The following is a 24,323-nucleotide window of genomic DNA, read 5'->3' on the forward strand; positions in this document are numbered from 1 at the left end:
TTACCCGGTGATCCCAGCAATATTTCTAAGGCATCTGTGGTCAAATACTAGTAGCTTACGGGTGTCTTCTACTCTTAAGGGCCATGTCTCGCTGCCGTAAATTAAAACAGAACGAACTGCCGCGCAGTATACTCGTCCTTTTATTGATAGACGGATATCTCGCCTCCGCCAAAGGTGATGTAAGTTGGCAAAAGCCAAACGAGCTTTTCGAATCCGTGCTGAGATTTCGTCAGACACCAACTCATTAGGGCTGATCAGACTTCCAAGATAAGTGAAGTTGTCAACGCGTTCGACCACTTCACTCCCTATCCTTAGTTCAGGTGTTGACGCAGACCAGTCCTGAAGCAACAATTTGCATTTAGGGGGAGAGAAGCGCATCCCAAACATTCTGGCATTGTTGCTTAGTGCTACCAGAAGACTCTGCATTCTATCAGCGTCTTCACCAAACAGGATTATGTTGTCTGCGTATTCTAAGTCGATAAGTGGACCTGGAAGGAGATCAATACCCGAGAATTCAGTCGACGAGAGTGTTATTTCCATCAATAGGTCTATGATGAAGTTAAACAAAAATGGGGAAAGTGGGCAGCCTTGACGGACACCACTTGAGGTTGCAAAAGTAGATGACAGTTCGCCATAAGCCCTGACTCGACTAGTAGTGTTCGAGTAAAGAGCCTTCACAAGGTTTATGTACTTCTGAGGTACGCCTTTCAATGAAAGACACTGCCACAGAATCTCGCGGTCTACAGAGTCAAATGCTGCTTTTAAGTCAAGAAAGACCACCATCGTCGGACGCCGATAAGTATGCCTGTGTTCTAGAACCTGATGAATGGTGAATATGTGGTCGATGCAGCCACGACCAGGTCTAAAGCTAGCTTGGTTCTCTCGAGTTTGTAGTTCACGAGTCTTAGTTAGGCGTTTGATAATTATCGAGGCCAGTATTTTAGATACTATGTTTGTTAAACTAATCCCTCTGTGGTTGTCACAGGATGATTTTGACCCTTTCTTATATATTGGGACGATAAGTGATTGCGACCAGTCAGATGGGATAAAGTCTAATTCCCAGATCTTAGCTAAAATATTAGTCAACCTAATCGCTAAAATTGGACCACCATCCTTAAAGACCTCTGGAGCCAATCCATCTGGACCAGCTGCCCTTCCTCGCTTCAGATTAACTATAGCCTTTTGAACTCCAGCAAGAGTTGGGGGACCTACTTCAATGTTCCATTCACACTGTCTGGGAATGGAGGGTAGTTGTAGAGTAGCTGAAGGCCAGCTGAACTGTTCTCTGAAATGTTCCGCCCATCGTTCTAAACGTCTGGACTGGGAGCAGATGAGAGTATCATCTTTTTCCGAAATAATCTCACTTACACTTGACTTATTAATCCCAGTTTCTTTTATTAGTCTGTAAAGCTGTCTTGTGTTCCCTATAGTTGCCGCCTTTGCCATCTCTTTTGCTTTCGTTACCCACCACTGCTCACGGTCGTTCTTTAGACTTTTTCTTAACCTAGATCTGATTTGTTTACGCTCTTCATCATGTTCAGAACCTGATGGGACGAGTTTGCGAGAATCCATCAGTGTGACAGACCTTGAAGAAATCCACTGGTTCCTTGCAACTCTGTGGTTTAAGTCACTAATAGATGTCACTGCTGTTTCCACAGCTGATTGTATGCCCTTCCAAGCAACATCTGGGTCAGCCTCGTCTTCACATCTACCTAAGTGTGACCTCAGTTGTTCTTGGAACCTACTTTTGGTTTTCTCGTTACTCAACTCAGTTCTAACGGGTCTTTTTAATGTGGTTTTTTTGCGTCCAGTGAGGCGCAAGCAGATGCGTGCCCGTATTAGGGCATGGTCGGAGTCCAAGCAGGTACTCCAGAATGAGCGACAATCTTCTACCGACCCTCTCCAACGATGACTGATGGCAATATGGTCTATTTGAGTCCATCGTTGGTTTGGTGTAGGGGGTCGCCATGTTAGACGATGTCTCTCCTTATGCTTAAAATTTGTATTTGCTAAAAATAAACGATTGTCTGAGCATAGCTGCAGCAGACGATCACCATTATCTGTTCGCTGTGTCGGAATACTAAAATATCCACCTAAATGCCTTTCTGTTTGGTTTAAACTGCCTATCTGGTCATTAAAATCACCTGCTACGAGTACTATGTCTGAGCGTTTAGCTTTCTGTAAAATTCATCTTTCACTTCATCTGAGCTGCAGTCAGTGGGAGCGTAGGCAGAAACGACAAAAAGGCAACGACGTGTGTCCCTATCCTTCCGAGTTCTTACGTAGCCGTTCAGCCGAACAGCACATAGACGACTGTTGACGGGGATTCACTCTAGCAGTGCTTGTTCGGCCCTCATGCTTAGTGCTATGCCTACACCTGCCAGTCCACGAGAACTTGCCATCGGGTCACCAGATGCACGAAGGGTGTACCTCGTTGGCTCTCCGTTTTGCCGAGGTGAGGTCAAGTGAATAACCACACTGGAATCCTGTATGCGTGTTTCGGAGACACAGCACACGTCAATGGTAAGAGACTCTAGGGTTTTAGACAAGGAAGCCTGCTGACCGATTTGACATAGGGTTCGTACGTTGAAGGCTCCAATGTGTAGTTTGGAGCGAGGTTTCAGTAGACCTGGGACAGTGTTTTGCGCACAAGAATCGTTGGCTATGGCGACACTTGAGGTGGAAGCCGAGAGAGGAAATTTAAAGTTGAAAGTCGATGTAGGAGGAATAATAGGAATTGAAGAGGGAGGTTGATTATGAATACAGTGGTCTTGAGTGCTGTTAGAGGTATGAGGGCGGTTATCACTTCCCGGTTGCCCACACCGTGAAAGGGTTGTTCTGGAGGTACCTGAAAAGGAAATTGGATTAAAGGTGGTCTTAGTGACCTGAGAGCGTGACCGCAGTGCCCAAGGGACAACTGCTTGAGGTCGGTCACACACGACCTTGTTATGGGTAATTTTTGTGTTAGCTCCGTACTTATTGAGACCTTACCGCCGGAGACGGATACCCGTGGGATAAGGCGAGGTGTGCATTTTTAGGGTCGACCTTTTCTAACCCCACCCCTCCTTGTGGGAAGGCAGCATCGCTGTCATGCTGGTTGTCTGAAGGAAACACCTTACTGCTGTCACACCTCTGTACAGTCAGCAGTACGACTTCGCCTTCGGGCCTTGGGTTTGTTGCTTTTAGTCTTACCGCTCTTCAACCGACCTGTCTGACATGGTAGGACCTTGAGGAACGGTTGTTCCAGCCAGTATAGCTCGGTTGCTTCATCACGATAGGCAAGCCCGACCACCACGTCAAGGTAGCAACAACGGTCGGGCGTTACCAGTGGAGTACAACCAGGTCTGTTGTGAGATATCAGCTCACTGAAGACAATGGTATATGGTGGCGCAACTTCGTGGATTGGTTGGAGTTAGACATTAACACCGTTGGATGCCGGCTCAGTGGTCTAGTGGTTAAGTGCTCGCGCGCGAAGCCAGTAGGTCCTGAGTTCGAGCCCCGCGTGGTGCGGGATCGTGGATGCGCACTGTTGAGGAGTCCCATACTAGGACGAAACGGCCGTCCAGTGCTTCCAGGTTTTCAATGGTGGTCTAGCTTCAAGTGACTCATGATTTCAATCTGTGAAAAATACATAATTCTTGGTAATTTATTGTCAATGTCCCAGCTAACACTTAAAATTGGTTGCTTCTTAATTGAGGGTAATCAACCTGAAGCCTGGTATCAAATTTCTGTTAGTTTCTCATTTGTGTCAACAACCCTAAAGAAACTAATGCTTCGAACAAGTATTAGTCATTTGTCAGTTGGAGACAATGGGACTGAGGCATTCAGCCCGTAGCTAATTTATTTACGTCGTATTTACAGTAATTGATCGCTCAGTAGTAACCTACATCATGATTCCTAGTCCTTAGTACTAACTAGATTCTGCTGATCGAGTTTCAATATGAAATTCAGGTTAATGAACTTTATCGGCGGTAAAACCTCTGAAAGTGGTTTAAGCACCAATTTTTCAGGATTGTCGATGAATTGTGAAGTTGAGAATGGTTGTGTTAAGGAATCTGTTTGTCATTTTCTAGTCGACCTATTGTGGTTCGTCAAATGCGGAATAATTCACCTGATTTCGATATACCACTGATTATTTAACTACTCAGATGTATGACCAGATAACTTAGTTAACGAGTCAGCCAGCAACTCCCTTCGTGGTTTAGAAAAAATTAGTACACATATGTGTTTTTTAATCGTACTCGGTCGATAGTAGACTTATAGTAGGTAGAATCAAGGGATTCATAGTAATTTATCAAATAGTGATAACTAAAAGTAGTAAACTAATTAATTAGATGTCTTCCATAGGTGTATGTAATTATCATCCCAGAATTAAACTCAAACTGTGCAAAAATCTACATTATTTCATTCAACATACAGATAGACTACTAATAAGTATAAGAATATTTAATGGCTGATTCCTTTGAATACGTTGTAAATAGTATTGTTTATTACGGGAAAGAAATCTTTCTATGTTATTATTACTACTACTATTGTTGTTTTGAATTTCTACACATCTACTCCGACACCATGATTAACATGTTATAGAATAAGCTTTTTTTTTTAAGAAAAGAGACATATCTACTCCTTTTGTACAAATGTTGTTTATTGTTCAACTGAACACAAAAACATTTACATTTTTTCAACTGTTTCAATTCCAAGTATATCAAATCCACATTTCATTACTCGAGCAGTAGCTTCACATAATACAATACGTTCTTTATTAATTTGAACATCACCTAAAGTGAATGAATAAATAAAGATCCACATTACAAACAGTAAAATGCAACGTGTCGAAAAGTGAATGAATCATTCCAAAATAAAGCATTGACGATAAAGAATTTTTTTTAGAAAATCTTTTCGCTGGTATGACATTGTGTATTGACGTTAAAATAGTCTTAAATGAAATAATGGCTAAAATTTGCAGTTCAGAAGGAATGATCTGATGCAAGAACCAATCTAATTCAAGGTCGAACGAATAAGCTGTTAGTCACTTGTGGATGAATTTCGGAGTTATATACTGGTGTTATGTAGAAAGATATTGAAAGCTTCACGATTAAACCAATCAGTTAAAACGGCAATTTCGACAAAAATCATAGTTCATTATCTTAATCTTGATTTCACTCATAGTCAATTGTTATAATTAGTATTTCTGGTTTACTATCCTACATACACACTACTAATTAAAAGCATTTGGAAATTACTGTACGATAAATTATAAATTAGGCACTAATTTTTACGAATTAAATTCACTGTAAAATGTAGATGAGTAAAAGAAAACTTGATCGAATAACCACCACTATGTACTTCAATCATTAGTTACTAATGTTATTCACAACAGAAAACAAATAAAAATAAGACATCTAATCATGTAACAGCACGAATCTAATGCCGTCAACTAAAAAATGATTAACTTTATTGAAGAAGTAGACAAATACATACACTTACCGGTCTCTTGATTCCGTTCAATACAATAACATGCATCGTAAAAGTTTGTAAAGTCACAACTCAAATCGTACAAATAATCGCATAGGCTATGCAATAGAAAGTCATTTTGAATTTTTAGTAGAATATCTGGTAGACGACATAATGCTTTGGCTAATGTCAACTCCATAGGATGTTCAAATTTCAGTGGTACTGTTTCACTAATTTCATTGATTGTTCTTTCAGAATAACCTGCATTTCTTATAATTGATCTGTAAAATAAAACCATATAAGATAAAATAATCATACAATTGGCTTGTGTGAAGTTAGTGCACGTTTTGGGTAATTTAGAGCTTAGACAAAAATATACAGTGATATTTCAATACGACGATAACTCTATTGTGTTTTCGAAAAAAAGTACTTGGAAATCAACGAGTCACATCAGTGATAAACATTTTTAAATGGAAATAAATATCAGTTTTGTATGTGAAACGAAATACTAGTAATGTTATCCAATACCAAAAGTTACCCTCTAAACGTATCAAAATGGATCGAAACAATACTGTATTAGCTTCTTTTTGATAATCATAACACTACTAAAATAAACATTTGGTGTTGGAGTGAAAAACAAGTAATTCTATGGAAAGAAAATAGTCAAGGCAGTATTTCCTCAGTCAGCAACCTTTGTAATAATAATCTTACTATATAACCAGGCTTTTTCCTAAATGTTGCGCTATTGTATGCCATAGCCATCTGCCAAACAAATTCAACCAAATTACATCATGTTTAATTGGAAAAGTATCTTAACTGCTAAATAGAAGCTGCATTGATTCTACGACATTACTCCTACTTAAAATACAGTTAAGCGGGATGTACTTAAAAAAAATTAGGCAGTAATAAATATCTTACGCACTTTTATGGTTCACACTACTGAGGGCTCAGACAAAAAGAATATACTGTGATAAGATCGAGCATTAGTGGGTGGTGACCATCAAAAGGGCGCATATTGATAAAGGTGATCAGTGAAAAGGGTAATGACATTATTGATGGTGTGAAACATGTTCGATTTACCCTCGACCTTACGACTAATCAAAAACAGCTTGTTGTGCTAATGAAGTGTGGCGACTTAGACTGATGTATGTATATATATATATATATATATATATATATATATATATATATATATATATATATATATATATATATATATATGCCTGGTCCTACCTTGTAGCTGATTGACTGGATCAAAAACGTATGATGAAGAGTCTACTTCTAATAAATACCGATAAACACTATAATTTTTCGAATTTGGTAACAAGTTCTTATTGGCCTAGTCATTTTATCACGTACGTCTATTTAGAATAGCTAGGTTATAACCTATTAAAACGGGTATTTGTGTTGGATTCCCTACCGATCAAGGGATTTTAGGTAACCGAAAATGTCATAGACGTGATTACGATTAAGCATTTGCAGTGAAAATTATATATATATATATATATATATATATATATATATATATATATATATATATATATATATATATATATAATTAATTACCTGATCCGTGTATATGCGTATAACAAGTAAACTGCAGTGTTTCCTTTATCATCCAACATCTGAAATTCACATTTAAAAGTTAAAGAACAAAAATTTTAATTTTTATTCAGTGATTTGTTTGACATTTTAACAAGATCTAGACAAATTTCAGTGAAAAACTATTCACAGAAAGCGGTTGAATATTCAGTGTACTTCGACATTAATTCGAATGGGTTGTAACAACTTAGCTGTTAAATGACTAGAAACTTCGGTTACTGGGTCGTACGTTCGAACTCCGTCCCACTTTTAATTTAGCTAACCATATAGTATCAGTACTCTGAGTACATGATAGATTACTTCCTAATTACTGAGTTACATCATTAATCCGATCAGTAATTAAAATCCTTTTGAACTAAAAATTAAGCACTCAGAAATCTGGAAACCCTGTTTGTCTCCGTATTTTACCTATTACTAAACTATTTTTTGTTTGCTTTTCACATTTACGTATATATATATATAACTTGCTTATACTGACACTTATCTTTGGTTTCCTATATCCTTATTACTGATTCTCCAGTATATACTAGTTAATTTAGTTCTTATAATCTGTATTGTTTTTAGCACTCAGATTCACAATATTCCTGGGACACATTTTAATAAATTAACAGATCACTTAGTCAAATAGTATACTGATACTAGTTAACACACAGGTAGGCAATTTTAAAAGACATGAGAAATAGCAATGGTTTGTTTTATTTCTTACATAGTGATATCTATGGTATATACAACCTAACAGATTAAAACATAACGTCAGTTAATATGAATTAAGCTTAGTAACACAAATATTGAATCTACAGACATTAAAATATGTTGAAATCAGTGAAAATTTCTTTATAAAACAGCGTTCAACTAAAGGATATAGTTTATGAAGACTTCTTGCAATAAAACGTAACATCTTAGAAAATATCAAATTATATTTGCATTTACTAACTTTTTCTTGAAAGAACTAAAACTTATTGAATTTGGAGTATTTTTCAGTAATTGTTTAAAATATGAAATACACTAAGTGATCCATTGAAGGTTTAATATACAGTGAGACGGTCAAAAGGGGTCTTGTGAAGATACGATAATCAATCGCATCCTAAATGGATTATTTTATGGAAAAGTAGGCTTTTTTAATGAGAAAAACAGTATCACATAACGACCACTTAAATGAAGCTGTTACCCATCAATGGCATTGTAGAACGGTTGCAAAACTGATTGAAGTTAGAAATGTAAACCAATGGATCCCAGGCAAATGGTTAAAAATAGAGGCTCACCACAATACATGAATACCCTAGGTCCGATCTCTGGTTGGGTCATAGGTGTGCACTGTTGTTTATCGCTTCCTTGTTCTCAATAACACCTGGACTGATATTAATGTGTGACAAATAAAACGTGTAAATTATACAGCGAAATAGTTCGTCCAATTTTAAGGACTAACATAAATTTCGATTTTTAATATCAACTAAGGTTTCAGTAACCAATGTATAAAAACCACATAACTATTAACCTTAGTTATTAGACATTATTTTATAAGTTGGATTGAATTGTTACCAAATATTTTTAATAAAGATAATAACAGATCACTTTTCTCCTACATATCACCATTACTTACCCTATCGAATGAGAATACATAGTCAATTGTTCGACTATGTGATAAATCAGCATACTTAATACAACCATATGCTACAGCCTTTTGAGCTCGTTCAAATTCAGCTTCAGTTAGCTCCTTTAAAAAAGAGGGAAGAAAATAAAAGAACAGAAACATAAGATCTGCAAATAGAAGAGAGTTTATTGTCCTACTCCCTGTACGTTTAATACTATAATGTTCAGTACTAAATGCCCAATGTCGGATTAATTCTTATGCTTGGGAAAATAATTATTTGGGAGGAGGACATGAAATATATGAAAACTAGATGATAATAAATTGGAAAGCCTTCGAATTTAAAACAGGATACATTTCAATTTCAACTAGGATTTCTTAAATTAACTGAACAGGGGAATACGTATGTCATATAAAATATAGATTATCTAGAATTACACAAATGTACACATTTATCTGACCCCTCAGCATATCAGACGAAAAGACAAACCATAGTACTGAGATACATGACTAACTGTGCTATCGCAATATATCCACGACAAAAATCAAGTTTTAAAATTAATATTAGTATTACTACTGCATCGAAGTTTGTAATGGCCACCAATATATACAATGAGCCTATCAATTATATGATTTTTATTACTCTACAGGTTTAGTTGGATTATATGATGGGTTTGAATGTATTAAAAACAACACCAATAAATTAGTCTGTAACTTCACCAAGTACACATTTACGTATTTGGCCTTAAACTACAATTTTTACATAAGATCTAGTTATACTAGCCTGTTGCCTAAACGGAAGCAGACGAGGCTGGGTTCGAACCTGCGGTTGTCAAACTTTTTAATCACAAATCTACCGGCGTACATATAACGCTCAAACTTCTAAACCATATGAAAGGACTCAAGGTGCTCATTAACTGCTATATATATACAGCGATATGTGACCGAAAATCATGAGAGTTATTTCAATTTCAAAATATCTCACTTTATTCCTTTCTTTCTCAAGCAATCGGTTCTTTGCTCGTTCAAGACCTTCATCCAATAAATCGACAAGACGAACTGTGTCACCGGAACGAGTTTTAAATTTTTTCCTTAATAAATAATCCAAGGAAAATGTATTCCATCGATAAAAACAAACAAATAAGTTTAAACATGATGGTAAGAAAAATAAGTGACTGAGAAAAACTTCACTGTACCGTGCTTTTTAAGATGACTAATCTAGTATTCTGGGGTCCAATTAATCTTTCCCATATAACTATAAATACGAATGTACAGCTTGAGTAAATGATTTCATTGAAAAGAAAATCTTCTTCGCTGAATTATCTTTAGTTTCAATCACTGGTTGTTAAACAGTGAATATGAGGGGCAGCTTGATTTTCCATGTACGAAAGTCTCATGCGTTAAACAGTGTTTCATTTAATCACGGTATTCCATGTGTCTATTTTTTTATTATCACATTGATTAATGAACGTTCTATAGTAAGTACTACTAATCCAATTATGTGGTAGTATTCTTGACACACTGTGTAATTGTAAACTATGTTGGTAAACAATGTTTTAGCCGGTTAATATGAAGGTTTGAATTGGTGAAGATTTATTAAGAAAGTTGGTATGATCTATAGTCCGAAAAAAACATCTGGTTACATTTCCGATTCGTGAATAACATAGTTTAGTGGACCAATGAATTCTTAGAAATTTGCAAATATCATATAAAAACTAAAAATGAAGTAAAAAACGTACTTATCTTCACCGAGCACCACACCGAATCCAATGTGTTGAACTCTGTGTACATTAGGATTATAATAACCAAGCATTTCTGCACCCCCAAATACCGTGTTAAGATGAACAGACTAAAATAAAGCAGCACATTAATACAGAAAGTTATATTAATTACACAAGTGGTTGTTGATTTTTTACATAACTGAACGTCTCGTAAATCCTACATTGTAGAAACAAGTCATGATTCAGACACTGAGTAGTATTTTTTTAGATAAGAATGGTAACAAGTAAAACCGATGCCCTAAATTAGAACGTTAAAATTTGCTATCAAAAAACAGTCGTGGGATTGTTAAATTAATAAACTTCATGCCTACCGATTGATAATATGCAGCAATATAATGTGGCCTAGTGATAACTGGTTATGAGGTCGAATTATTGATGTAAGTATCCCACTCCCCCAATGAAATGATACCAGACGACAAAACAGTTGCTCAGTACACGAGGATTTTTCCAATAAACAGAAAATTTCTATCCGCAAAACGTTAACACGACTAGGTGTCATAAATGGTTAAACGGTATTATTTTGCAGATAATTCACTCCGGTAAATTAAGACCTTGAGCATCATGTCGCTTCCCTCTTCCCATACAACGACCTGGGATCCTTTCGTGTCAATATTGTGAGACGCTTTAATTTGTCTCATATATTCTTCAGTTCTCATAAAAATCATTTTTCTGTTTTACCTACCGACTTCAGTTGCACTATTGACACGAAATTTAAAGCATCTCTTAGTTATCTCCTGGTTGCTAAATAGACATGAATATTTAATCTTTCTTCCTGTCACTAAGCAGAGATAATTTGGGAGAGATTAGTGACCAACTTCAGCATAAATGAATTCCACTTACCTGACCCATGTCCACAACATACAAGACCCAATCCGCCTTTTCTTCATGCAAACGCTGAAGTAAAGCAGTTAAGTCAGATGTATCATAGGTAAAACCACCATCTGATTTTACAACTGTGAGAGGAACTTCGCATTTGGGTGGCCACAAAATTAATCTACCCTCATCTTCCTGCAGAACATTCTGACTTTTTAGATCATTAACAAACTCTTCCATTCGACTTTGATAAAACGATTCTCCACGCTCAATAAGATTCTCAATACCCAGTCGACGGTATACATCGTCGAATTCTGAAAATAGAATAGTGAGATGATAAATTTGTATTGAATATAATGACAACCAGCGTTAGATCCATTAATCGCAAAAACTGATTGTTGGCTGGTAACGAACTTCATGTCTTCCTGTCCTTACTGATGACTAAACTCTACCGAAACTGGGTGATATAGTTTTCAGTACTATAGCGACCACAATTTTACCAGAAATTGAGATTGCGCTTCGCTGACGAGTATTAACTAACGAGAAACCTAACCCAGTGATTTCCGCAGATTTCATCCCGCCACTCAACATATAATAATTAGGTATGAATGTATACACACACTAGTTTCTAGTGCAAATGTGAACATATGAAAAATCAACTAAAAATCACGAATAAAACACCGTTTATGTTAACAATATGTTTATAAATACAAAATTAATATCTGTCGCGATTATCGTCTTATTATAACACAAAAAATTAAACGGCATTATTTAGAGAGTACTTACAGACTTGTATTCGAATCGATTTATTCATGAGTTAACCACTTTGTAATCATGTGGTACTGTGATCCAACTATGTCTAAAGTGGGGTGAAAAGGTAATCCAGCTTTATGTACTTTGGATATGTCATATAGTCTAGGTAGTATCGGACCTGAGAGTATTAATTTGTCGAGCTTTTTGGATATGATTAAAGATCTGTTTCTCATTCCCCTCACTATATTTGTAGGCCATTATCAGATTATATCGGTTTCATTCCCTTCTTCACCAGGCTTAGAAAATTTACTGATGTCAGGTAGTGAATTCTTCACTTTATATAAGTAGTTTTGCATGTATAGTACCCCCAAGACCAGAAAAAGTATGTATCAGAAAAGGATTTCGTATCTGATATTAATAAATTTTCGGAATCTGGTAAAGGAATAAACTTGATAATTATGAGAAATCTAGTGGTTACACTGTGACAATAATATATCGCATTATGCTTGTACTATGAATAGCACCCCCAAATACCCTGGTACGGCCGAGAGTGGGGAGAGTCAGCTCTTCCTCTCGAAATGCTCTCACATGGCCACGTGCATAAAACCCCTGCCAAGAAAGTTCTACTCACTGCCCTCTCGTGGCGGGGCCGTCGTTTACGAAGTGGAGAGAACGAAAAACGAATGTCCGGTGCTTTACCGGTTGGTGAACACGGAGAGTCCACCTAGGTGAGTTGGAGGACCCTGATTCCAAACTAATGATGTACATGGGCTCCAGGATTTTGAGGGGGGAAATGGCATATGAACCAATTATTGGTCACTGGCTAACATGGTACTGCATCTCCTTACGTTGCTCCACTGTTTTGCGGATCAGATCTTTAGGTTGGAGGCTCCGGGTGTGGCCCCCTGAGAAAATCACCTGCTTCGTTTTGGGCACCCGGGCAGCATCACAGCCCTCACACAAATCAAATGGGATTTGTGTGGTGCATATGTATTCAGTGCTCCTTTGTACCAATATTTATGTTTTCAAATAAATAAAATAAGTAAGTACTATGAGTAGGTTTCAATTACATACCTTTTCGTGATATGTCACAAATTTGTTTCCAGGCATGTACATACTCAGGATCATTTTGTTGAAGTTTAACAACGGCCACATGTGCTCTTTGATTAAAATCTTTTTCTTCATCAAATCTAGTTTTGGAAGTTTTATAAAAAGCTTGAAGGTCTGATATCGGAGGTGCAGTTTTATGATCAGGATATATTTCTTTTAAGTGGGTTATTAACATCCCAAACTGTGTTCCCCAATCTCCAAGATGATTGAGTTTCAGTACTTTGTGACCCAAAAATGAAAGCAAACGGGAAATACTTTCTCCAATAATGGTTGATCTGTAACAGAAAAATAACACCAAGTAAACGTGTCGGATAGTATTATTAATACTGCATTCCCCTTTACTTGTCTTATATTCTCATTATTTTATTCATAAATGCTCATCATATCACCTTACTGATTTTACACCTCTATGACCTTTAATTATTGCAACAAAAACATTTTAATCATCTTACGATATTCACTAAATCTATTGTTATAATTCGTATTACGTAATCTAGTATTATAATATTTCTATTACGTCATCTTGGTTATTCGTGTCCACATTTCCTCATGGAATTAATACTTTAACAAAAAGATTTTCATACATATATACGATTGTACAGCTTGATAAAAAAATCGTTGAAAAGACATCCCTTCGCTGAACTTCGTGTTTTCAATTTTTTATGTTTAAATTGGAATTATCTGGTAATATCTGAGCACTAAAAAGTTTAATATATGTTTACTGAAATGAAGTTTGTTTCAAATTTATTTCTTACATAACGACACTCCAACTCCTGAAGCGCCACAGGAAACCTACACCCTCAGCTAGTTTTAAGGATGGTGGTGAAAATTTAGTGAAGTAACTGACGGGGTTAATTGGAAAAGTTCGGGAAATCGAGTGTTCCAACACCCATGAATGAAGCGATTGTCGTCCACATCATTAAAAAGCACCTAATTCATCCATACATATTATGAGGGGATAAGTCTACTTTCGGTCGTCTCCAAACTGTTGGCTCCAGTGTAGGATTGGCCCGTAGGAGGAAAGCTGCTTTTGGTCAATTTTCGGATGTATTAATGATATTTTCACTCTTTGCCGGATGTTAGAGAACCGCCACATCAACTCCAGACGAACGGTCGTGTTTCTTGATATCAGAGTCGCCTTCGATCCGACTGGAAGGAGCCTATGCCTGTCCTCGGTGGTCGTAGTGAGACATCAGTAATCGTAAATTTTGCGTGCCTGGGTAGGTGTGTGCGTACTGGTAGTGACATGACTAATAAGACCAATCTAAGCATAATCAGAGCCAGAGTGGCTCATGTTAGGTCAGAGCATATTTGGCGACGTTTAGATGTTAGTCTGGTTGTAAACTTTTGTGACTACAACGCGCTGGTGAAGGCAATTCTGTTTTGTGCTTGAACAACCTGGTCCTTCTGAGTTATGATGTTCCGCGATTTTTCGTATTTGATCACCGTCTTCGAAGGGCTGCTGACATCCAGCGGCAACACAATGCCAATAATGCTAAGGTTTTTAAATGCGTATTTGAGCGCACTGACGATAACTTATTTAGTGTCACCAACTTAAAACACCGGCTTCGGTGGCTTGGAAGTGTTTTACGATATCATCCTGAAGACTTCTACATCTTGAAATATTTGCTGGCGCTGGGAAAGGATGGAAGAGGGGGGATGGTCAGTTTATGATATAGCGCAGTGGTATGAAAGAAAGTTGTACAGGACTGACATATTTTGACCCATCACGACTTAATGGTTGTACTCCAAAAGGTGATATAATTCAATGGCCTGAGACATTATCGTACATAGCTCAAAGCAGAAGCCAATAGCGATCTTGTAGTATTTTTCTTTAAAATTCTTCATGCAGAAATGAACAGAACCCCCTCGACTGAATTTTTTCTGGTTGTTTTTAACTGAACTGTTTCTCCCACCATATACTACCACTGTAAATTTGTTTTTATCCACTTATTTGTTTTTCATTATCCTACCCCTCCTCAATGTATCTCTTCACAAGTTCATTTTCTTACTTTTGTGACGCATATTTAATTTGATGACCAATCGTACCAGTATTTTGTGTATTAAGTAAATATGGTGATACAATTTAAGCAGGACAATGGTGTGGCATTATTTGGTTGATAAAGTTAGAGACAGAATTTCTTATCTTTATTAGCCATTTCAGAGTGACTCCGGTAGTCCTGAATTCGCTTGCAAAGTTTAATAGATGTAATTACAAATAAACATTCACATAAAACAGTCCACTTGGAGAATAACACTAGACAACTATGAAATAGATTTAATAGTTTAGTAAGCTTTATTTTGTATATGTTCAGATGGGATTTAAAAATAACTCTCTAACAAACCTTATATTAGGTCAGTCACTAAATGATAATAGATGTAATTTAGTGCACTTACATTCTGTAAGCAATTTGCTGAACTTTACTTTGATTGTCTAAACCTATTCATGGCAAACTATAGATAATCAAAATCTACTGATTAAGTTAATAAATATTAGTGAACGAGTATGGTTCAATATACAGTTTTCAAATAATAAAATTTGTAAAGTTCACGTGATATAGATGATATGCCGACCCCTACAATTTCCCTTGATTGATGTTCTACTGTGAGTCGTTTGGATGTTAATTAATGAAAGCCACTTTAGAAATAATTGCTCAGAAGTGCAAATCTGAAATGTTTGTTTGTTTTCTGTGATGTAAATATATTGACACTTGAAATCTCAATTTCTAAGTTCGTAGGTTCATATTCCACTGCACCTATTTTGGTACGGGCAATTGGATAGTATTTCTAGTCCTTACAATATGAAAGTAGTTTAAAGAACACAAAATTCTGTACTTAGTTACTGTACTGCATTACCTTATTAATTGTCGCAAGATTATGTCTAGTATAAATAACCGTTAAAAAGAGACTTCATGGAGTGTACTTACATTAAAGGTGCTTTCATTACTAGTTGAAACAACCTATACTCACTGTAAAGGTGAAGTATAGTTTACTGTGCAACTTTTTAAATAACACTTTAAATAAGTGTGATTATGGAGTGAGATGAATCATGCTATAGAGAGATGAAAAATACTACAAACAGCCCAAACCATATCGTATGAGGTGGATGATGAATCCGTGGAAGGAAATAATTGATAACAGTATAGTTTACTGAGCCATAGCAACAGACCCAAGATGTAAGTCAGGGTAGTGATATTTGAAGTGATCGCAGTGATTTGGGACCAATCGGAAAAGTCATTTCTAACAAGGAAAGATTGTTACGATGGAGGGAACTACACATATTCCTAAGTGATGACGGAGTTACAGGAATAGTGCTATAGGCTTGAGATAAGTAATGGTGTCTCTAAGTTTTAAACTAGAATTAATTAATGTAATTTAGATACCAAGTAGAAGTTTGTATCCCCGGTTTGAACCAAACTTTAAGAAAGCTGGTAGTAACTGGCTATTCAAACGTAAGTAGGTGTAGCAGAACTTAAGTCTGATAATTAACGGTGTAAACTTGGGCGCAACTAAGAATAAATAAATCGTCAGATGTTTATTAAAATCTAGAGAAACTAGTAGACGGGACTTTATGATGCCGAAGTTATACTGATAATAATGCAGACTACAAACCATTTTTGCCTAGAAAATACAGGACTTGCTCCAGTTTGAGCACCTGGGCAGTATCGCAGCCCACACACAAATCAAGTGACTTGTGTGGCGCATATGAATTCGGTGCCCTTTCGTACCAATATTTATGTGTTCAAATAAATAAGTAAATAAGGGAATCAAAGAGTAGTATTTAGCAGAATTATAAGATGACACGAAGTACGAGAAACTTAACCGACTAGGTTCAGAAACTTTTTGACAGTCCATAACCATGGATATACAAAAGTAAGCTTTCTATTTCTGCTGATTTTCTTTACGCCTAATAATTAACAAGGTTGGAACACATGTTAGGCCCAAAATGGGCGAAAGAATTGATACTTCGTTACGACTCCTACCTTAGATGTCCTACATGCATTTCTTTAGCGATGTTTGGAGAGGACATATCGACAATCACAGAGTATTTATGAGGTATGAATGGGGGTGTAACCCCATGAAGTAAAATCTTTCTGACTTCAGTGGAAATGAATTGTTGTTTAATCCAAATGTTTATGAAGCCAGGAAGAACAACGTCCACTCTTTCAATTAAGTCATTGACAGGTAAAGCGGCAACGATAGATTTTGCAATATCAAATGGATTTTGATCACTGTTCGACTCCTGAGCAATAGTGATATTATTCAGTACATACTTTTCGAATGCTAAGAGCAGAGTTGCACTGATAATCCCCAAAACTGCGCTTATTGGGAACATTGAGTTGTACGCAGTGTTTAGTATTTATGAACACTGTTTTTATAGCGTAATCAAACAAAGCAGCTACGGTAGCTTGGATACTTATAGAATTATGCTGCACATGGTTTTCCAATTGTTTCAGATACTAAAACAGTGAACATTATACTTTACTACCTTTTCCAGATGGCTTGCTTGATACCTTAGCTTCTCACCTTCTTCCAACAGTTTTTTAATTTCAGAAAAATTGGCGGACTGGAGAAGTTTATCATATTCGTTTTGTAAGCACCTAACTTCTTTCCTCTAAAAAATGAACACTAATTTCCAAAGAACGATACGAACCTGAATATAATCGGAGGCCATCTTAATAACCAGCAGACTGCTCGTTACTGCAAATGACCTAGGCGTGTTGAAATTCCCACTTCATTCACCAAAAATATTCAATATCTAAAATGTATATCAATCGATTTGCTTGTGTCCTTCATCCTGACATCAAGTAATGATTCTAGATTCTTCATAAATTTTAACCATCCACCTGAGTGCAATATTTTCTGTACTTTGGTATATTCAAGTACTTAAAATTGGTTATGAAATGAATAAGAGAATCTTTCGTTTAACGAGTTCCTATATCTTCAGTCTTCGATAATAAGGATGGTAGGTTGGTGAATCTGTATTAATCCTGATAGATTGCTTTCCAGTGAAGGTTCGGATTCCCCTTGAAAATATTCACTGATGTGACTGATACCACTTGTTCGGGTAAGGCGTTCCAGTCATTGACTACTCGACGAGAAAAACGGCACACCACTTTAAGTTTAGTAGATCGCGGTCTGTGAGCCTTCTTTCTGTGAGCTCGGAGATTAGTTGTTCTGGAGGTAGGAAGAGGATGAAACATATTAACACCTAGTAGCAAAGGATCACCGGAGCTTCTTTGAAGTGATCAATATATCTGAAATATGGCCATATAAAGGAATATTTGGTGAGCCGATTTGAGGTGCCCTTCTTGGTGTCAAAAGTGTCAGATTTCTTCTTAATGAACTCCAAAGATCACTTTAGATGATAGGGCAATGTAAGAGTTGAGTAGACAGTACGTCCACAAAGACACTTGACAATTTATAGTCTCAGATTGCGAGCGTTTCCTATTACGTGTGTGAACGTGAAACAGATGCTTATAAGATGCCTAATAAGGCGTCGCTCATCATCACATGGCTGCTTCCTAGTCTCTCGCATTCTAGGGAGTTGTGGAATTAGTTGAAATTGAATTATTTTGTAAACAAGTTTTGTTATTTTTCCCAATTATTATCGTTCCACATAATTTGTCGAAATACTACTACTGAACGTAAAGTGGTTATTCTAATCTGACTTTAATCTTCCTCTCACGGCACACTGATTTTTCGCTCATAAATACACAGCGGCACACACACTTCTCGTTTGCATTTTTTAACCGTCGCAATAACAAACATATAATACATTTTATGTCTGTCTTCATAACACACTGATATCCCTATCACGTGATTATTCCGGATGCGCATTATCTTGGATTATATATATCGTATTATTAACTATTGACTATTTGCGGATAACAAGACCGAATCGCAGACACACTTCTCACTTTCAGTTTGATTAACGTGGCAAAGTTTTCTTGTGTGTAGTTATATTTGTCTATATTGTCAATCGCCTTTTTAATTTATGGAATAACTCCATTATCATTTTGGCATTGATATATTTGTTCCGCAGTCGACTTTATGCCCAATATTTTTGGACGATTCTCGCATGAATCAAGCTTAAGATAACAAACTGAATTCGCGACGCATGCTTTGATACATTCCGAATGAGCAGGGTCAATCGGTAGCGTTTGCCAGTTAGATGGGTCAAATAGTGAAATAGATAATTTTATAATCCTTTCACCTAAAGTGATTATCTTTGACGCAATTCTGTTTTTTATCCGGTCTGAAGAATAACATTACATTGTGTGCTGCAGGGATCACTTTGGGATTCTCCTAGTTGATGCTCGAACAGTACGAGAATTTGGAATGGTTTTTACCAAATAAAATGTTGTAGATTGAGATGGGTCTGTAGAAATATGGTCTACTTCGTTACTAGTACTGCTCTAATAATAGGCCTAATAATAATAATGTACATTTGTCATGATGTAACTGCCTAACTGTGATGATTAGGCGTATTTGAATTATAGTACGAACTAAGAATCCAAGGAGTACTAGACAAGCACGAACGAATGTACTGTACTTAGAATTCGAAACCAAGCATTTAACAAGTACAAATGAATCATTAGTTCATTCAAACACTACATCCGTCACAGCTTAAATTGGAGTGTAAGTGTCTGTAATTGATTGTACGTTTTTTTCTTAGGTTCATCCTGTGTCTGTCCGACATGGTATTGGATAAAAAATCTATATTTTCTAAAATACACTCATCAGTATTAGAATTAACAACCGAAGGGATTCTGAGTTCCATTTAACTCTGAACTGCTATGTGACTCTACATTGTCTTTTGAAATCGTTGATAAAGATAAATGATCATTATAAATACTCAAATTAATATAATCGGAATTACAATACTTAATATTAGTTGCAGCAAGATTAACAGTAGTATTACAAACTGACTGGATATGTCCAATATCACCTCATTAAGGCTCTTAGAATTACGAAGTTTACATGAATTAAATGAGTGGAACCTGCCACAGGACAAACATCGACCACAGTTGTGCTCATCTTCATGAACTGCCTAGCAACTCCTCAATGAATTGTCTGTATATCCTTCGGTATGCACTGAGTTGAGATGACGTAATGTAGTGAAAATTTTCGTATCCTCATGGATCATTTTACGAGATCTTCCTTTACCGCATTCGAAATCTGTATACTTAAAACAGTCTAGCAGCAGTTCCTTGAGAGTTGTATAAGGAAGCGAGATAGGCTTTTCCGACATAGCCAGAGTTCTTAATAAGCTGTACGCTTTTTTCCAATGACAGTGAGGAAATGTGCTACCATATTAACATCCTCAGCATCGTCCCTGGTCACAGCCCACAGTTCGAACCTTTCTAAGTAATCCTCAAAAGCTTCAGAAGTTGAATGAATATCTAACTTTTCCATCGCAGGCTCCATAGCGACGCCAATATAATAAGTAGAAGTATTTGAATTATAGTACGAACTAAGAATCCCAGAAATAACGTAATTGAGTCAAGAAGTACTAGACAAGAACGTACTGTATTTAGAATTCGAAATCAAGCATTTAACAAATACAAAGGAATCATTAAATCACTCAAACATCACACTAATATATAAGATCATACGTGGAAGTCACATCGTTGTTTACACCGACTCATCGTATCGTCACAGTCATCAGTATATGATGAAGAAAACGTTTAGGCTGAAGATAGAACAATACATGTAATATGGATAAACGTTGCACAAGAATGATCCCTCCTGCAAGGCCGAGCCATACCATTCCATGAATTTGAATTAAGTGAATTTATTCTCCTTACTTTCTCCATTGGGTTTTCCCTGCCCTAAATGTTATCTCGCGTTCAGCTTTGAGGATTGTGTGGTTAGAGTGTTGAATTATGGTCTACTATGATATTAGTACTGCGTTAATAATAGACCTAATCCTAAAATTGTGGATTTGTCATGATATAACTGCCTAATCTATAAGATCTTACGTGGAAGTCACACCATCGACTACACCAACTCACTGTATCGTATCAATTACCAATACATGATGTAGAACAAGGTTAGACTAGAGAAAGAACAATATATTTAATCTGAATAGAAGATATAATGTAACATTCAGCAAGGACCACGCCTGCATGGCCGAGCCATGCCATTCGGTCAACTCCAGTCAATTCAATCCATTGTTCCCGCCTTTTCCATCGTTAGGTATTTCTCCGTGTTAAATATCGAAGATCTATTTTCTGAGTAATCTCGTATTTAGCTTTGAGGATTGTGTAGTTATGATCCAATGCCACTACACTACTCTCTCATCAGAATCAACGTGGTGTTGGTTCGATACCAACTTGGATGGGATCGTCGCGCGCCGGAGGTTACCAAGAATAGGTAGAATCCTCCGGATATTGATAAGCTGAAAGATAAGTCAAAAAGAAGGCGGCAGCATCTGGTCGGGAAATACATGTAATAATTTTAAAAGATCTGTCTTCATGCTTAACATGCTTGAAATGAAAATTTGGGTGAAGATTATTTGAGCTATGAAAAATGGGATTACAATAATAATAACAAAATGATTCGTGTTAATAGCCGTTGGTTAATAACTTGACGAGTAGGTAGTAAGTATTTCGTGTTTAGAAATAATAAAGTAATGAATATTGTAGAAATGTTAATATTGGTATTAATTTCGGTTTAAATTATGAAATCAAATAACGATTATGCCGGTAAGTTGTCCATATGGGTTGATTTCCAATTGCATCTGTATTAGTAGGCTAACTGAGGGAACAAAAGTATTACCGTGGAGAATTCCAACTAGTGTTCCAGTTAGTTTGATACGGTTTATTTAGTTACGGGGAAATTTTCTCAACCTCATTTTTACTTAATCGTGGTAGAATTTAGTAATACTACTAATACACATGAGTGGTTATCAAAATAAAATTTAAATACATGAGTGATAATTATATGGATTTTGGACAGATAGCTAGGAAAAAATCGTTAAACATGAGTATGTTCGTAAGAGACATGCTCTAGACTCAATGTTCTGATCTGCGATAGACTACTTATTTATATTTATACTTGCCGGCTGATGGTGCATACAAGTTAGTTGCAAGTACGCGGTTTATCATAAGGCGGAATACGACTTAATTAAGATATAGTGGTTATAGGTTATTGAAATCAGTTAAGCCCATGTGTCATATTACTAAGTGATGTGGTGCTGCAAGATGTATTCGGCTAAATAAGCTTTTACATGATGATTAACAGTGAGTGATGCTCATGTGATTATCAGGAAGAACACAAGTTGTAACCAAGGGGAGTACACTCCCAACTCACGTCTATGATAATGGCTTGAACCTTAGTCAGTGTTGGGGTAAATTCGACATTGACGTTTTCAGTTTGCAGGAGATCTGCTCGACTGCTTATATTGATTATTTGCATGCATTATTGTGTCGCTAAACCTCCAATTAGACTGACAAGGTTTTGAGATATTTACTGAATGAGCAACTGATAGCGAAACATACTGTAATCATCTGTAGTGAATGGAGATAAAAGAAAAACAACACTAGTGATAATTATAAGTCGATTTGCTGACCGGTTATGTTAATAGTTTCATTAATATTATCAATCATATTACGTGATTGTCAAGTCATGACAATGCTTTATGACGATATCCTGAAACTATTATGTTTAACTAGTTATAGTGTTGATTGAGGATTAGCCAGTGGGAAAATAGGTATTTTTGCTTTAGGTGATTCAAAATTATCAGAAATTTGTAATGTTACAGAATCCGAGACGCCTAATTATATTATAATTTTCAATTCAGAAATATTCGTTTAATGGTTATTTTAGTAGGCTACGGAGTTTTGATTTTAAACGTTTATTTAGCCAACAGCTACCTGACGATTTAGTTATTTTACTAGTGCAGTTGATAGTACCTAAATTTTTAATCTTATTATCTAAACTATGACGGCATTTTAAACTGCTAATATGATAAACCAGTCCATAAACCCGAATATGATCAGCAACAACGACTGTGATGGGTTTATTGATAAATGTTAAAGGCGATTCAGATGATTCCTAAATTTAAAAGACATGAAGATATAGTGTAACGTATGTACGGGCCAGGTTAACATGCAGGTTTTTGACGTATATAACAATTAAAAAATAATTAGCATGACCAGATAAATGATTTTAAAGTTAAGACTGATTGTGAAACTTCAGGCAGAAATATGACGCGTTATAAACATTCCATAGGAAGTTACTGCATTTAGCCTAGGGACACTTACAAATATATGGCAAAAGCAACTGGAAAACATATATGCTGTTGACATTTTTGCCACTCGCTCTGAACAATCGAATGAATCCAGATAATTGTGTGGTTGTCATTGAACGAGCCATCTAAAATGACCTTATGATTGCAGAAAACTTATAGCTGAAACTCACCGTATGTTCTTGGAGAAGTGTCATCCTTGTTGTTTGGCAATGGAACTCGAGAATGTGAAATTAGGCAGGCAGTGGTCGGAAGAAAAGATATTACAGGATAGTGCATAGTTTAAAACAGGATGAGGTGTTAAGTGAAGGAACATTGAGAATTAGATCCAGATAACTATTTAGCCCTTGATTGCATTGTTAGTCAATGTATATTTACGCTATTTACAGGTCATATTTGCTAGAGCTTGATGTTTAAACAGGAATATGTTGCTGAAGCATGTAAATGCTATTAAAGCTTGTTAACGAACCATCAAAGCTAATTGGTTAATATAGACGACCAGTTTTTACTATCGATTGAGCTAGTATGTTATAAGAACTAATCAATATAACATTACGATAATACATGTGAGCAATAATCAGAGGACTATTAGAATAATGGGTTTACACAAATAAAAATCGATTGAGAAGGCTATGATGGATCTAAGGATTAGCAATAATAGGTTGCGCTTCTTTAGTTAGACTCACCAATGTTGAATTATGGTCTACTATGATATTAGTACTGCGTTAATAATAGACCTAATCCTAAATTTGTAGATTTGTCATGATATAACTGCCTAATCTATAAGATCTTACGTGGAAGTCACACCATCGACTACACCAACTCACTGTATCGTATCAATTACCAATACATGATGTAGAACAAGGTTAGACTAGAGAAAGAACAATATATTTAATCTGAATAGAAGATATAATGTAACATTCAGCAAGGACCACGCCTGCATGGCCGAGCCATGCCATTCGGTCAA

The 24,323-nt window shown here is 36.3% G+C and overlaps 1 protein-coding gene across 4 annotated transcripts; it reads right to left on the minus strand.

Annotated features, from left to right (window-relative positions):
- Positions 1-2,968: 2,968 nt before the first annotated feature.
- RARS1_1 (Arginine--tRNA ligase, cytoplasmic) lies at positions 2,969-17,835 on the minus strand. 4 transcript variants are annotated; one of them, XM_051214184.1, is made up of 12 exons: positions 17,756-17,835; positions 17,591-17,716; positions 17,376-17,561; positions 17,085-17,344; positions 13,066-13,376; positions 11,266-11,552; positions 10,384-10,493; positions 9,630-9,735; positions 8,657-8,770; positions 7,021-7,079; positions 5,488-5,735; positions 2,969-4,778 (listed from the first exon to the last, which is right to left on the minus strand). In XM_051214184.1, the coding sequence occupies exons 1-12, from the start codon at positions 17,774-17,776 to the stop codon at positions 4,672-4,674; spliced, it is 1,935 nt and encodes a 644-aa protein (XP_051073540.1). In that variant the 5' UTR covers positions 17,777-17,835; the 3' UTR covers positions 2,969-4,671. The 4 variants fall into 4 exon arrangements, with proteins under 4 accessions (XP_051073540.1, XP_051073543.1, XP_051073542.1 ...); XM_051214187.1 differs by having other exon boundaries at positions 4,622-4,778; positions 17,376-17,531; XM_051214186.1 differs by having other exon boundaries at positions 4,622-4,778; positions 17,376-17,716.
- Positions 17,836-24,323: the final 6,488 nt, after the last annotated feature.

This window comes from Schistosoma haematobium, chromosome 1 (assembly GCF_000699445.3).
Source record: "Schistosoma haematobium chromosome 1, whole genome shotgun sequence".
Classification (NCBI taxonomy): Eukaryota; Metazoa; Platyhelminthes; class Trematoda; order Strigeidida; family Schistosomatidae; genus Schistosoma; species Schistosoma haematobium.